General features: G+C 37.2%; 1 protein-coding gene across 1 annotated transcript; it reads right to left on the bottom strand.

Annotated features, from left to right (window-relative positions):
- Window positions 1-8,440: 8,440 nt before the first annotated feature.
- On the bottom strand, window positions 8,441-13,122 carry fam8a1b (family with sequence similarity 8 member A1b). The gene is made up of 5 exons (XM_051131912.1): window positions 12,536-13,122; window positions 10,443-10,563; window positions 10,236-10,359; window positions 10,021-10,160; window positions 8,441-9,921 (listed from the first exon to the last, which is right to left on the bottom strand). Exons 1-5 carry the CDS (start codon window positions 13,023-13,025, stop codon window positions 9,777-9,779), a joined length of 1,020 nt encoding a protein of 339 aa, XP_050987869.1. The 5' UTR covers window positions 13,026-13,122; the 3' UTR covers window positions 8,441-9,776.
- Between the last annotated feature and the right edge of the window lie 121 nt (window positions 13,123-13,243).

Genomic DNA, 13,243 nt, shown 5'->3' with positions numbered 1-13,243 from the left:
TTGAAAAACTTCAATCGTATTTTCTCCCTCAACTTCAAAATCATCCTATATCGCCGTTTTGATCTTTTTTGCATGTTCACTTTGTAAAGATTGGGTCGGAACTTCTGCAGCGATGTAGGATGATTTTTTTAAAATGATTTTTGAAGTTGAGGGAGAAAATACGAAAACAATGTTTTTCGACATACCCTAACTGTCTTGAGTAAAAAACACAATTTCTTTACGACTAAAGACAGAAAGACATGAACATCTTGGATGACAAGGGGGTGAGTACATTATCTGTAAATTGTTGTTCTGGAAGTGAACTTCTCCTTTAACATGACAACAATTGAATAAAAACATTGGAAGTTACTAATTATAATGCTTACATTTCCTTAGTTATTCAAAATGCAGCTACAGAAAACATGCAAAGAACACTGACATTATCAAAGGACATCACTGATTAGCCTAGTCTAGTGTAAGTTTATGCATTTTAAAAAACACTTGCGTTACAAGTGAAGCTATCTATACCGTATGATGAATAAATCTCTTACCACACACAATGCTTGTGTTTATACCAGTGGCGTCTCTGCAGCGCGTTACTGCTCTGATCACGGCCACTCTAGTCAATGCTTGTGTTTATACCCGCCGTTCCGCGGCTCGTTGAAGCATCCCAGAAGCAGCTCTCCATGCTGCATCACTAAAGCTAATCCCCCACCTTGTCCCTACCCACCCCCCAACCATTCGAATTTCTGCAGGCGGGATTTATTTTAAAGATATTCTAATGGACTGCACTGTGACATCACAGCACCCGGATAACAACGCGGTAGTCCAAAGTTGTCGTTCGTTGTAGTTCTTAAAAAAGGTTTTAAAATAAAAATAAAAAAAAAAAATCTCCCTTTGGAGTGGACTTTGAGATTTGTAACTTTGTAGATCTTTTTTATGCCCAAATATACACCACACACACTGACTAAAATTCACAAAGTGAAAAAGCATAATAGGACCCCTTTAATGACAGAATTTTCATTTTTGGGTGAACTATCCCTTTAAGAAATGTTAAACGATTTTTTAAAGTATATTTCTACTTTGAAGCCTGTGAAGAGAAACATTAAAATGAAGAACAAAGGTATTTATATAAAATATGAATGGGTGAAATTACAAACGCACAATATGGCAGATGTAGAAATGAAAGTCCCACCTTACAGCTAAAATAACCCATGGTCTCTCAGTTAGTCATCAGCTGTTTATTTTACACCTACGTCTTTACCAGATGTTTAGCGTTAGCTAATTCACTCAGATTAGCTTGAAAAATGCAGCTTTTTGTTCGAATTTTCACAAAACAAGCATTATTTTTGATACCACTCTTATCAAATGTTATCATTAATTTGAAATATGTTATTAAAACACAATCCTGTCAAACAGTTTTAGAGATTACAGTCCCTCCCTAATTCAAGTAGACAGGCGCTATTTTTGTAGGATGCCAATATGGCCGCCGACTGACCTGACTTCCCTTTAAAGGGACTTTTTTTGATGGGAGGCATCCAGTCCGGTGTCATTTGAGTGATCTATGCACACTTCGAACTGGAAATCCCCCTGATTTAGTAGGTACTATACGGTCTCTGAGCATGTGGGAAGATTACGCAAGGACCTGTGTTGCCGAGGTAACAGGGACAGGGTCTACATATGTCTCAAGGCTTCCACCTCAAGAATTTTTCTCTGAGTCATGCGTTATGTGAGCGTGCAAATATGCGTGTGAACAAACATGTTATCAATTTGCCTTTTTACACTTTATTTTCTGCGTGTAGTAAGATGACTTTGACCCTTAAATCAATGGACATTTGACAATAAGAGGTTAAACTCTATGTAAGGTTTACAAGCAATTACTCAATAAATAGTTCTCATATTTTGCATGATTAACAGACAGTATGTCCAGAACGTATGACATTTGTTTGTTTTCAAAGCCCAACTGAATGTAAAACAGATGAGCTGAGTCACAAAGTCTGTTAAACTGCAAGGAAATCGTAAAATCTCAGAGCTATTTGTAGTACTATCTTGAACTGGACCCCAATGACTTTCAAAATATTTACTTTTGTGTTCCACAGAAGAAAGAATGTCATACAGGTTAGGAACAACATGAAGGTGAGTAAATGATGACAGAACTCTTATTTTTGGGTGAGCTATGATTTTCAAGTACTCCATTGACTTCTTAAACACAACCACAATAACAGACAGCCAAATCTTTCTGAAAGTAAAACGATTTTCCATGACTTTCAGAGCCAGTATTTCAAGCATTAAGCCAAAAATAGCTCTGGCTGGCCTACACACTTCTGCTGAGAATACAACTCGAGGAGCGAGGACAAGAATGGTTGAAGGAGCAGCTCAACCACTTTACAAGCACAGACATGAAAAACATCATCTTTGTTTTCTTTAACCATTGCCAAGAGGTTGAGGAGGGCAACGTTCAGTGGTCAAAAGTGCTGAATGCTTAATAAAAGCGAAACCTCAGACTGGTCACTATATCTGAGGCTTCCAGTAAGGAATGCAATAACATTCTCTTTATCAGACACTCAAAAGGCTTAATACTAAGCACAAGGGAGTGGCACTAGAGCCTCAGTAGTGGTTTTGGCAGCCTAACAGAGAGAGGAAACATAAGAAAACATGCAAACAGCAATTATAAAACCATTACTAGATCTTCCATCTCTAATCACTGTCAATGTTTTGCCACAAAAGCACTGGAAAATGGTTAAATCTACGCAGAAACATGAAATGGAGCATTAGGGCAAACCATGTGAAAAATGGATTTCCTCCTCAGTTTTGTTTGACGAATAGTAGATGATAAATCCTACCATTTGTAGATTTTTACATAAGTTGCATTTCACTTTTAAAATCTGTTAAGAATATGACTAATAATGTTTCACAGTGCAATGCTTTATGATGATTCGAATCACTATAAAAACATCATCTAGAATGAAAATGATTCCTGCTCTCATATATCTTAAGATCTAGCAAAAATCAATTTGAATTTGTTTTTTTCCTGATTTATGTCTTGGTGAAAACACTGAGGTAAACATGTGGTTTACTCATGCCACTTCCCTTTTCAGTACTGCAACATTATTTCCAGAGGTGCCCAACTTTTCACTATAAAAGGCCAAAAATCTCAACTGAGTGCTGTGGGCAGAAAGCAAATGTTGCATATATCCCACTATATTACATACTTTTTTATTATTATTATTAAAGTCTGTGTATAATATTAAATGTTGAGTTTGTCACATCACAGAAAAATGTGTTATTAAGGATTAGTTCACTTCCAAAACAAAAATGTACAGATAATGTACTCACCCCATTGTCATACAAGATGTTCATGCCTTTCTTTCTTCAGTCGTAAACGAATTATGTTTTTTGAGGAAAAATATTTCAGGAATTATCTCCATATGGTGGAGTTTGAACATACAAAATGCAGTTTAAATGCAGCTTCAAAAGGCTCTAAATGATACCAGACAAGGAATAAGGGGCTTATCTAGCGAATCTGTCATTTTTTGTTTATTTGTTTATATACTTTTTAACCTCAAATTCTCATCTTGTTTAGCTATGCCATGCGTACTCTGTGTAATCTGGGTCAATACAGTTAGGATATGACAAAAAAACTCCTATCTCATTTTCTCCTCCAACTTTAAAATTGTCCTACATCACTGCAGAAGTACTGACCCAGTGTTTACAAAGAAAACACGCAAAGAAGGTCAAACAGCCTTTACAAAAAAGGTAAAACAGCGATGTAGGACGAGATTGAAGTTGGAGGAGAAAATGAGATGGAGTTTTCGACATACCCTAACTGTACTGACCCGGATTACACAGACTACTTAAGTATTTGAGGTTAAAAAGTATATACATTTTTTTTTTTTTTAGAAAATGACCATTCGTTTCGCTAGATAAGAACATTTAGAGCCCTTTGAAGCTGCATTTAAACTGCATTTTGGATGTTCAAACTCACAGGCACCATTGAAGTCCACTATATGGAGATAATTCCTGAAATGTTTTCCTCAAAAAACACAATTTCTATACGACTGAAGAAAGAAAGGCATGAACATCTTGGGTGACAATGGACATCTTGGAAGTGAACCAATCCTTTAACCACCCAGCCAAATTTGAATGATAAAAAACCTGCCAAGTAAATATAATAAGTTTTCAATATCTTGAAAATATAAGCTGTATTCTCTGCTCTCAAATGCTGGGGGCATGTCTACTGGCAGCGCTGAAACTACGTCCACTCGTGGAAAAGCTGCCACCTGTCAAACTGTCAAAAACAGCTACAACCTGAATGGACGAGCAAGCTGTTTTGTAAATGATCGCAAGTTCACAACCAGGCAATTTACATCATAAAGGCATAGCTAGCTAGCAAACTGTAGGCTGTAGTAACTAACGGTTAGGGCAGTAACTTGCGATTAGTGGAGTGTTTCAGCTCAAAATACCCCACAGATCATTTATTATATAATTTTAAAAATGCCTATTTTGAGTGGAAGCAGAAACCAGGAGACGCTGCTCCCTGCCCCTTTTTCAGAATAGGGCTGTGCTTTCAACAGCTCATAACTCAGATATTCTGCTAAAAGACACCTGTTTGGATTTGATTATCATGTCTACTGTGCTGAAATCATGCATTTTAAACCATATTATATTAAACTTCTGATATAGGGTTTTCTGAGCGCACACATCTAAACTAAGTTCTTTTTTATGTCTTATTGCGCTTAAACTGTCAAAAAGCACACGAGTTACAAAAATAGTCGGTTATGTCTGTGAAGGTAAACAGCTGGGGAATAAAAACAATGTTTATATTAGATCTGTGTGGCAGCAACGTAATATACAGTAAGTAAATCAATAAATCCACTGCTTTCTTGTCTCTTCTGAGGCTGCGACTCTAAATAGTGTTCTGTGCTCATCTGTGCAGCCAATGACAGAACAGTTGGCATGCTTTGCTCGAACTTTCGCCATGGCATTACAACTGGTTCACCGTTGTCGCTTGCGAAAACAAAACTGTGGCGCCGTGGGTGGAAACGTACAGATTAAGGGGCGCTAATATTCTAAGATTCCCTTTCTAAGTGAAATCTGAGTGGCTCACTTACTAAAACAAAGTTACTGTGTTGTTTTTTGGGGTTGGCAGATGCACTGGGGACCCGATTATAGTACTTAAACATGGAAAAATTCAGATTTTCATGATAGGTCACCTATGAATTCATTTTCTCTTCATTTCAATGCAAAAATAAAAAGCCATGAAATGTGATATGGCAAGGCGGGCCAAATCATGAGTTGCCAATGCCAGATGGGCCAGATGAACTTATGAGCCTGGGAAACAACTGCTACAATGCATTCCAAATGAAGCCATGTTTTCTACTTTAATAGTTATACTGACTTATTAGTAAAATGCAAGTAGTTTTATATTATAAAATAAAAAACCTTTTCTAAAGATACCATCCTTTCCAAAGATGAAAATTATTGAGTTGAGATGAGTTATTCTATAGTTTTTCCCTTGGAATACACTTATTTTAGTACAAGTTCCTGAATTTGTGCATGGATTGTTTTGTAAACACTGTTGCTGGGCAGAAATTTTCCCTCTTGTGCAGCTTGACTGAGTTCACTATAGCTGAATGACTGGGGACCAGATTCAAGAATGCTTCATGTCAACAAATGTTCATTCAAACTAATGGGGCCATAAATGAGTGAGACTGTAAGTTCAAGGAATTATCAAGTGGTCACTCTTTCCAAACTTCCAAGCACAACTTTCCAGCGGAATGGCCTAATACGCAAATTCAATCATGCTGTTTAGCCAAGCACTGCATGGCTGTCCCGTATAATCTTGTAACCTATCTTTCACTATACCGTAGCTCTGGCAAGCTGTGAATCCTTTGATTTACCAGCAGCTGCCACTGAATAAAGCCCCCACTAAGATTTTTTTTTTTTTTTTGAAAATCAGTTCATTAAAAATTCATTACAGGTTTAAATCAAGTCATCACATAACAGAGAGTCTGACCTATAGACATGAAAACTAGACATGTTTTGCTGCATCTCCCATAGTGTCACCGCCAAATCTGTCCCCTCTGAGATTAACCCCCCATCCATTCTCATCTCAGCACCTTCCGTTATAATGGACATTGAAGTCTCCATTCTCCTGCAGCTGGATCGCTAATTAAAACGTCTGCCAGAGAGCCATGAGTCACATAGGCATAGTTAGATGCCTGTCATTGTGTAAACTTGGGAGGTGTTAAACATTAATCGCCTCACAGACAGACACTGGGACATTGATAAGGTTGGTCAGCACTTTTGAACTGTGATAACAGTCTGCTCTAGATTCAGATGATTAATGGCCTCAAACTGAAGAATAGATATATATTTTACTGTCTGTTTTGTGTATATTTCAGTACATTTCTATAGTATGTAAGATCCCACTGGTATAAACCAAATCATCATTTGATGATGATGTGACGATATGGCAAAAATATGTTTTGTTTATTTTTTTGAAGGCCAGATATGGATGCTTTGTTTTAAAATACATTGCTAGCCTTAAGCGATGAGGAAATCCCCTCACTTCTCGACAGCACAAGACAATGACATTAAGCTACAATTCAACATAAAATGCTACCGTCCTCAGGTAATAAAGACGGAATAACAGCGTAGAAGCCTAAAATGCCAACGAGGATTTTATCGCCGTTTTGAGAGCACTGTTCCTCGCTATTGTCGTTTTGATCATCGATTTGGAAGAGCAGACTCATTTTGCAAAAGCTTAGAGTGAACATCAGTCTTGGATGATGAGAAACCCAACCCCATGTTATTTTCAACTGAATAGCCAATCAGATCACACCAATCACAGTCACCATGGCACTTTGATTGGCTACCGATGACATCATTACTACAAAAAGTAAAACACATCACCAATTAATGATAGAATGCTGTCCAATCAGCCAATCGGCTTGTTGTTTGGAAGCCCCTGACAACATGCCTTCGAGGCTGGCTGTGTCCTTTCTTTCTCTCACCCTTCAGACCACTCTTACATCTCGAAAACTTAAACTAGTATGCGCTTTTATAGTACCACGCCAACAATTTCACATTCACTGGCAGAATTTTGAAAATACCAGATCAGAGACACACCTGATGAACACTCAATTTTAGATGTCCTTCTACAAGAAGGGATTTTTTATTTTTTATTTTGTTATGAGCCAGCATTATCATAATAGTAGCATGACTGGTGTCCCCCACATAGAGCTATGGCTCACACTGATGTCATATAGTTGGCGTAGCATTCTCAATCTGACTTGCGAGATAAACAAAGTCAGGTTGAGCGTGGCAGGGCACTACTTGCTGATAACTGCAATGCAACATCAACGGCACCATTCTGATAGTGAAAGGGTTTTACAAGGCACCAGGGTCAAAGTGACAGACAGATAGTCTGAAAAAGAAAAATTTCTGAGGGTCTGTGTCAGAGAAAGCCATCTGCAGGGCCTACAGTAACATAATCAACCTTTCATTATGCTTTTGCAAAGAAATAATATGCCTTGACAATAGCTTTCAAAAAGAATAATGAAAGAAAGGACAGCTTAAACAATATGACATACAACAGACTGTCTACCTATAGTTTACACTGGTAGGACACAAAACAAAAGTGTTTTTATGTCCATTTCGAATTTGCTGTCAAACTATCACGAAACCCTGGTGAAAAAAAACAGCATATGCTGGTAGGTATGTTTTGATGCTGGAATGCTGGTTAGGTAGGTTTTGATGCTGGTTTTTGCTGGTCAAGGACCAGAATGAACCAGCAAAGGACCAGCTTAAACCAGCATCAAAACATACCTACCAGCATATGCTGGTTTTTTCACCAGGGAAACACTGTTTTAGTATGCAAATTGAAGAGATAGTTTACCCAAAATTAAAATTTCTGTCATCGTTTACTTACCCTCATGTCGTTCCAAACCTGCATATGTTTTGTGGAACACAAACAGTTTTGGTTACCGTTGACTTTCATTTTAAGTTACATAGAAAAACCAAGTTCATACATGTTTAGAACGACGTTAAAGTGTATAAATTATGATAGAACTACATCTTTAAGTGGAATTCTACGATATTCCTGATAAAATAGAATGTTGCAATTCATCAAAAATAATGATACGTTATGGAAGCTGTGCAGGGCTATAGTGTACACTTCATAGCTGCTACTAACCAGAGCCAATAACTGGAACTATCCGTTTTATAATTATTTTGTCGTTGAATATACAGACCATGAGTGATTCCTGCTTCATTATTTGACACGTTCAGAATCCACAGGCAGTTTACATGGCAAGTCAGCGCTCTCACTCCATCTACTGGTGACTCGTGTCAACTGATGAGGGGTGTCAGATATTACAAAAACGTACTTTTATAAAAGACTACTGTCCTGAGTGCGCTTTCCAAAAGCAAGTCGCAAGTTCCGTCGTTACCAATAGTTCAGTAGAACCTGCGACCATAGTTACTGAACGACACTTTTGAGAAACGCACTATTGCTCGTTTTTGTACACATTATCTGCCTTTATTTTAAGGATGTGACCAGTACAGTGCAAATGGTTATTGCCTTGCTTGAACTGATGTAATTTATTAGCAGTCTTCCCATTTAAAAGAAATTCGGGATACACAATATATCAGTACAATAATGGTACATCTCTTCAGTTTTTTTTTTATTTAGTTTACTTTTTCAAAATATTTAGTAGAGCATTTCTTTTCTGTATCAGTTATCTTTACATGTATCAGTATCATTCGAAGGTTCATTATTGTCCAGACCTATAAAAAAGAAAAAAATTTAAATTCTGTGTTGGAATTTCAAGAGACTGAAATATTTGCTGACACAGTTTGCCCATATTCTGACTCTTGTCACATGCTGACTCTTACAACTATTTGGAAAAGAACCTAATGCAACCCACTTCGCATCAGCATATGTAAACAAAATTTCACAAAGTGAAACTGTTTTTCATGTGCTGTAAATCCCTGTATAAACATGTATTTAAAAGATCGTTATTGGTATAAACAGTCAATCTATAAACAGAGATAACACAGAAGGCTTTCTCTGGGACATAACTGAATTATTTTTGATTTGGCCATATCTAAACAATCCAAAAAGAAAAGCAAACTGAAAGCATGAGGCTACTTAAAGTTGAACTGCTCAACTCAGCAGATTAGAATAGTGCAGAACACGGAGCTGAAAAGGCATGCAGTGAAACTTACAGTATGCAAAACAGCTAAAAAATGTTTCCTGGCATTTTCAAGATTTTAAAGGCCATAGAATAGGGACGAATAATTAGGTACAAAACATTCATCTGAAATACAAATCCAGTCAGTAGATTAGAATACATAACCAAACTAGATTGTATTTGGAGAAATGCTAATTCCTGCTCGTCAAATAATATTCTTAGTAAATATTCTGATCAATAATACCCATATGTTAACAAACAGAGAAGGATATAGATGAAATGCATGTACCAGAGGAAGTTCAAGTATTTTGAGGCAGCTCATTTATAAATTATCTTATTTTGGCACAAGAAAAATATTCACCACAGATGATTAAAAAATACTTCTGAGAAAGCAGTTCATGCTTACAAGACTAAGTGTCCGAAGAAGATGGGTGAGAAATACTAGAAATACAGCGTTCAGCTCTTAAAGTGACAGTTCTTCGAGAGGCCAGTAGCTTTAGTTCAGTTCAGTATGTGTCACTGCAGCTGGTTCGCTCTCCTTTGTCTATGAGTTTGTTTTTGCATTACATTGTTGAGTTGGTACTGACTTCAATGACAAAGTCATCTAAGCCTGTTTCTCTTGACCACAATGGTGCCGGCCACAATGTCATACACAGTCCTATTGTGCTGAAAGAAAAGAAGTGTGATGAACGCTGGAAAGAAAAAGGCAATGGAGAAGTTCTTGTTTAACGCTCTCACTGTCGACCTACAAGAAAATCACAATATAAGCAGGTTAAAAATCACATTTAATATCAAATATTTAATTTTAAAAAACTCAAAAAGTGATGTTAAGAGCAACACTGACGCAGAAAGCGTGACGTTAGTCGCCGGGACCACAAGAACGCGGTTTGGCTGAACCAGGACGGAGCTGTCACACGTGACCACTCGTAAGCCAATGAGGAACTTCCCTGGTGTCGCCCCACCAGCTCCCCAAATACAAATGATCTGAAATCAATCAAAACCACTTATGCAGGTCTTCGTTAATTATTAAAGCAGATTAAATCAATTGTTTGAACTTACCTCATAAAAGCAAACTAATATCCTGTACACCAAAGCCACAAGCATCATCTTCTGCAATTCCTCCATTGATGTGTCCTCATCGATCTCTTCTACAATGAAGTGCATGGCAAACTTTGAGATGTCCCTAAAATTGACAATGAGTTAACTGAACGATTTTTAATAAAATACAGCATGAGCAATATGTTGGAAAATATATTTCAGACTCACTTCATTCCACTAAAGTGGACAATACTGAGGATAATTGTGGCTTTAATGAAGAAAAGAATAAAGAAATCCACCATTTCCGCCAAGAACCGTTGGAGAGGAGAGGGAATAGAATATTCTCTACCTGGATAAAACACATTTTAAACATGAAGTTTTTTGTAAAGTCATCAAATATGTGACCCTGGACCACAAAACCAGTCGTAAGTAGCACAGGTATATTTGTAGCAATAGCCAACAATACACTGTACGGGTCAAAAAAATTTCTTTAATGCCAAAAATCATTAGTATACTAAGTGAAGATCATGTTCCATGAAGATATTTAGTAAATTTCCAACCGTAAATATATCAAAACTTAATTTTTGATTAGTAATATGCATAGCTAAAAACTTCATTTGGACAACTTTAAAGACAATTTTCTCAATATTTAGATTTTTTTGCACCCTCAGATTCAAGATTTTTAAATAGTTGTATCTCAGCCAAATATTGTCCTGTCATAACAAACTATACATCAGTGGAAAGCTTATTTATTCAGCTTTCAGATCATGTATAAATCTCAATTTTGAAAAATTTGACCCCTATTTTGTGGTTCAGGGTCACATAATACATGCATAGAATAATAAATCCACATTTTTAAAGATGGAATAATATTAATTTCACAATTAAATAATCACTCTAACGTTAACAAAAATAAGGAATGGTGTTTTTTTTCATTTCCCCTTTCTCAAATTATAATGGCTCAAACAAAATATGTTTTCATGTGAATCATTTCATAGGTTTTTCCCACGTCTGCAATTTTACTTTCTATCCAGTTAGTCTTTCATTATAATCTTTAACTAACAAAAGCCAGGACTTCCACATCACCCTCCATCATTTTTCGGGAAAACAACAGTACAAGTATTAGCAATAGATTTAATACATTTTGTGATGTTTTGCTATAAAATAAAAGTACAAAAATCAGTATCTTTCAAATGAGGGTTACAAATTTAGTGCTGTCAAATGATTAATCACACCCAAAATGAAAGTTTTTGTTTACATAATATACAGGGGTTGGACAGTGAAACTGAAACACCTGGGTTTAGACCACAATTAGTATGTCGTTTGGCCTCCTTTTGCAGCCAATACAGCATTATTTCATCTTGGGAATGACAAATACAAGTCCTGCACAGTAGCCAGAAGGATTTTGAGCCATTCCTTTGGCAGAACAGTGGCCAGGTCGCTATGTGATGTTGGTGTATGAAAACATTTCCTGACTCGCTTCTCCAAAACACCCCAAAGTGGCTCAATAATATTCAGATCTGGTGACTGTGCAGGCCATGGGAGATGTTTAACCTTACTTTCATGTTCATCAAATCACTCTTGTCACCAGTCTTGCTGTGTGGTGCATTATCATCCTAATACACGGCACCACCTTCAGGGTACAATGTTTGAGCTATTGGGTGCACAAAGTCAACCTTCACACTCTGCTCTTATTGGTGGAATGTGCGATCAGTAAAGACTGGCCACCAGGCTGCATAAATATAGCCATGAAACCTCCAACACTATATTGGCTAGTGTTTCAGTTTCATTGTCCAACCCCTGTATGTATGTGTACAGTTGTATATTTATTATGTTGCATGTATATATTTAAGAAAAATGTTATAATATATATTAAAAAGGTTTACATATAATGTCAATTATATGAATAAATATATACATGTAAATATGTTCTAAATATATACTGTATGTGTGTGTATTTATATATACATAATTAATACACATATACAACAAAAACTTTAATTCTGGATGCGATTAACGTTAATCGTTTGACAGCACTAAAATCTATCTCCTTCATATAACCATCAATGCCTTAATGAACAACTTCAGCTAACTTTCTATCCTGTCAGACATCCTGGTAATTTACTGACGATGTTCACATAATAATAAAGCCATAATAATAAAAAGTTAAGGTGCCTAACTGCTACCCAAACTAAACAAAGTAATCTGTCATTTGAGCTGTCATATTTACCTCTAGCAATGCAATAATAAGCAATGCAATGCAGCAGCTGGCAGTATTAACAGCAAAGCAAGATAACACGTTATTCATTTGATGATATTACCTGGCTGCTGAGCATTTCCATTAGCTTGCTGTTGCTGCTGCTGTTGTTGTGGTAGCTGCGCAGGTGCTGTGGCAGCAGCTCTAGAGTTCTGTCCGCTCGCGACAGCAGCCGGAGCCGCGACGTTCGCAGCTGCAGCAGGAAAACCAAACGGGTTGCTAAACCAATTGCGAAGATCTCCATTAGACATATCTGCACCCCATGTCGTCGCCCCAGGCGTGTCATTTGTTCCTTGTGTCGGGAAACACGGTGGGAAGGAAAACGCAGACATGGCTATCCAGCTCTGCCAGTTCATATAGCTGTAGTAGTACTGCCACATCCACTCCTGTAATTTCTCGCAGTACTCCGTGGTGGTAACAGCGGTGGATGTGTCTTGCTTGCCCTGGGAACAGGGCTTGTGATTCTGTGTTTTCATATTTTCACCGTCCCCAGTTCTACTGGTTTTCCCTAACGATTTTTCCTTATCACAAGCGCTTTCGTCTAACTCCGCCATGACACTTTTGTTTCGTGACGAAGTCGGTATCGATTTATTCAACTTCCGGCAATATTTCGTAATGCATAATAAAAGTAATAGAAGGTATTAGCATAACAAAAGCGTGATTCTTCTTACCTCTTCAAATGCCTAGAGGTGCTTCTCCGTGGTTGTGTTAAGTTTACAAACGATGATTCAAGGAAGATATCCGTCAAGCTTTTATTTCTCATCCTTTTACA

This window comes from Labeo rohita, chromosome 16 (genome assembly GCF_022985175.1).
Source record: "Labeo rohita strain BAU-BD-2019 chromosome 16, IGBB_LRoh.1.0, whole genome shotgun sequence".
In the NCBI taxonomy this organism is placed as follows: Eukaryota; Metazoa; Chordata; class Actinopteri; order Cypriniformes; family Cyprinidae; genus Labeo; species Labeo rohita.
This window is presented reverse-complemented; position numbering and strand designations above follow the sequence as displayed.

Coding starts and splice junctions, on each gene's coding strand:
- fam8a1b (XM_051131912.1), bottom strand. CDS start 13,025: ATGGCGGAGTTAGACGAAAGCGCTTGTGATAAGGAAAAATCGTTAGGG. Junction 10,360..10,442: donor GTCCACTTTAGTGGAATGAA/GTGAGTCTGAAA, acceptor TGTCAATTTTAG/GGACATCTCAAAGTTTGCCA. Junction 10,161..10,235: donor TATTAGTTTGCTTTTATGAG/GTAAGTTCAAAC, acceptor GATTGATTTCAG/ATCATTTGTATTTGGGGAGC.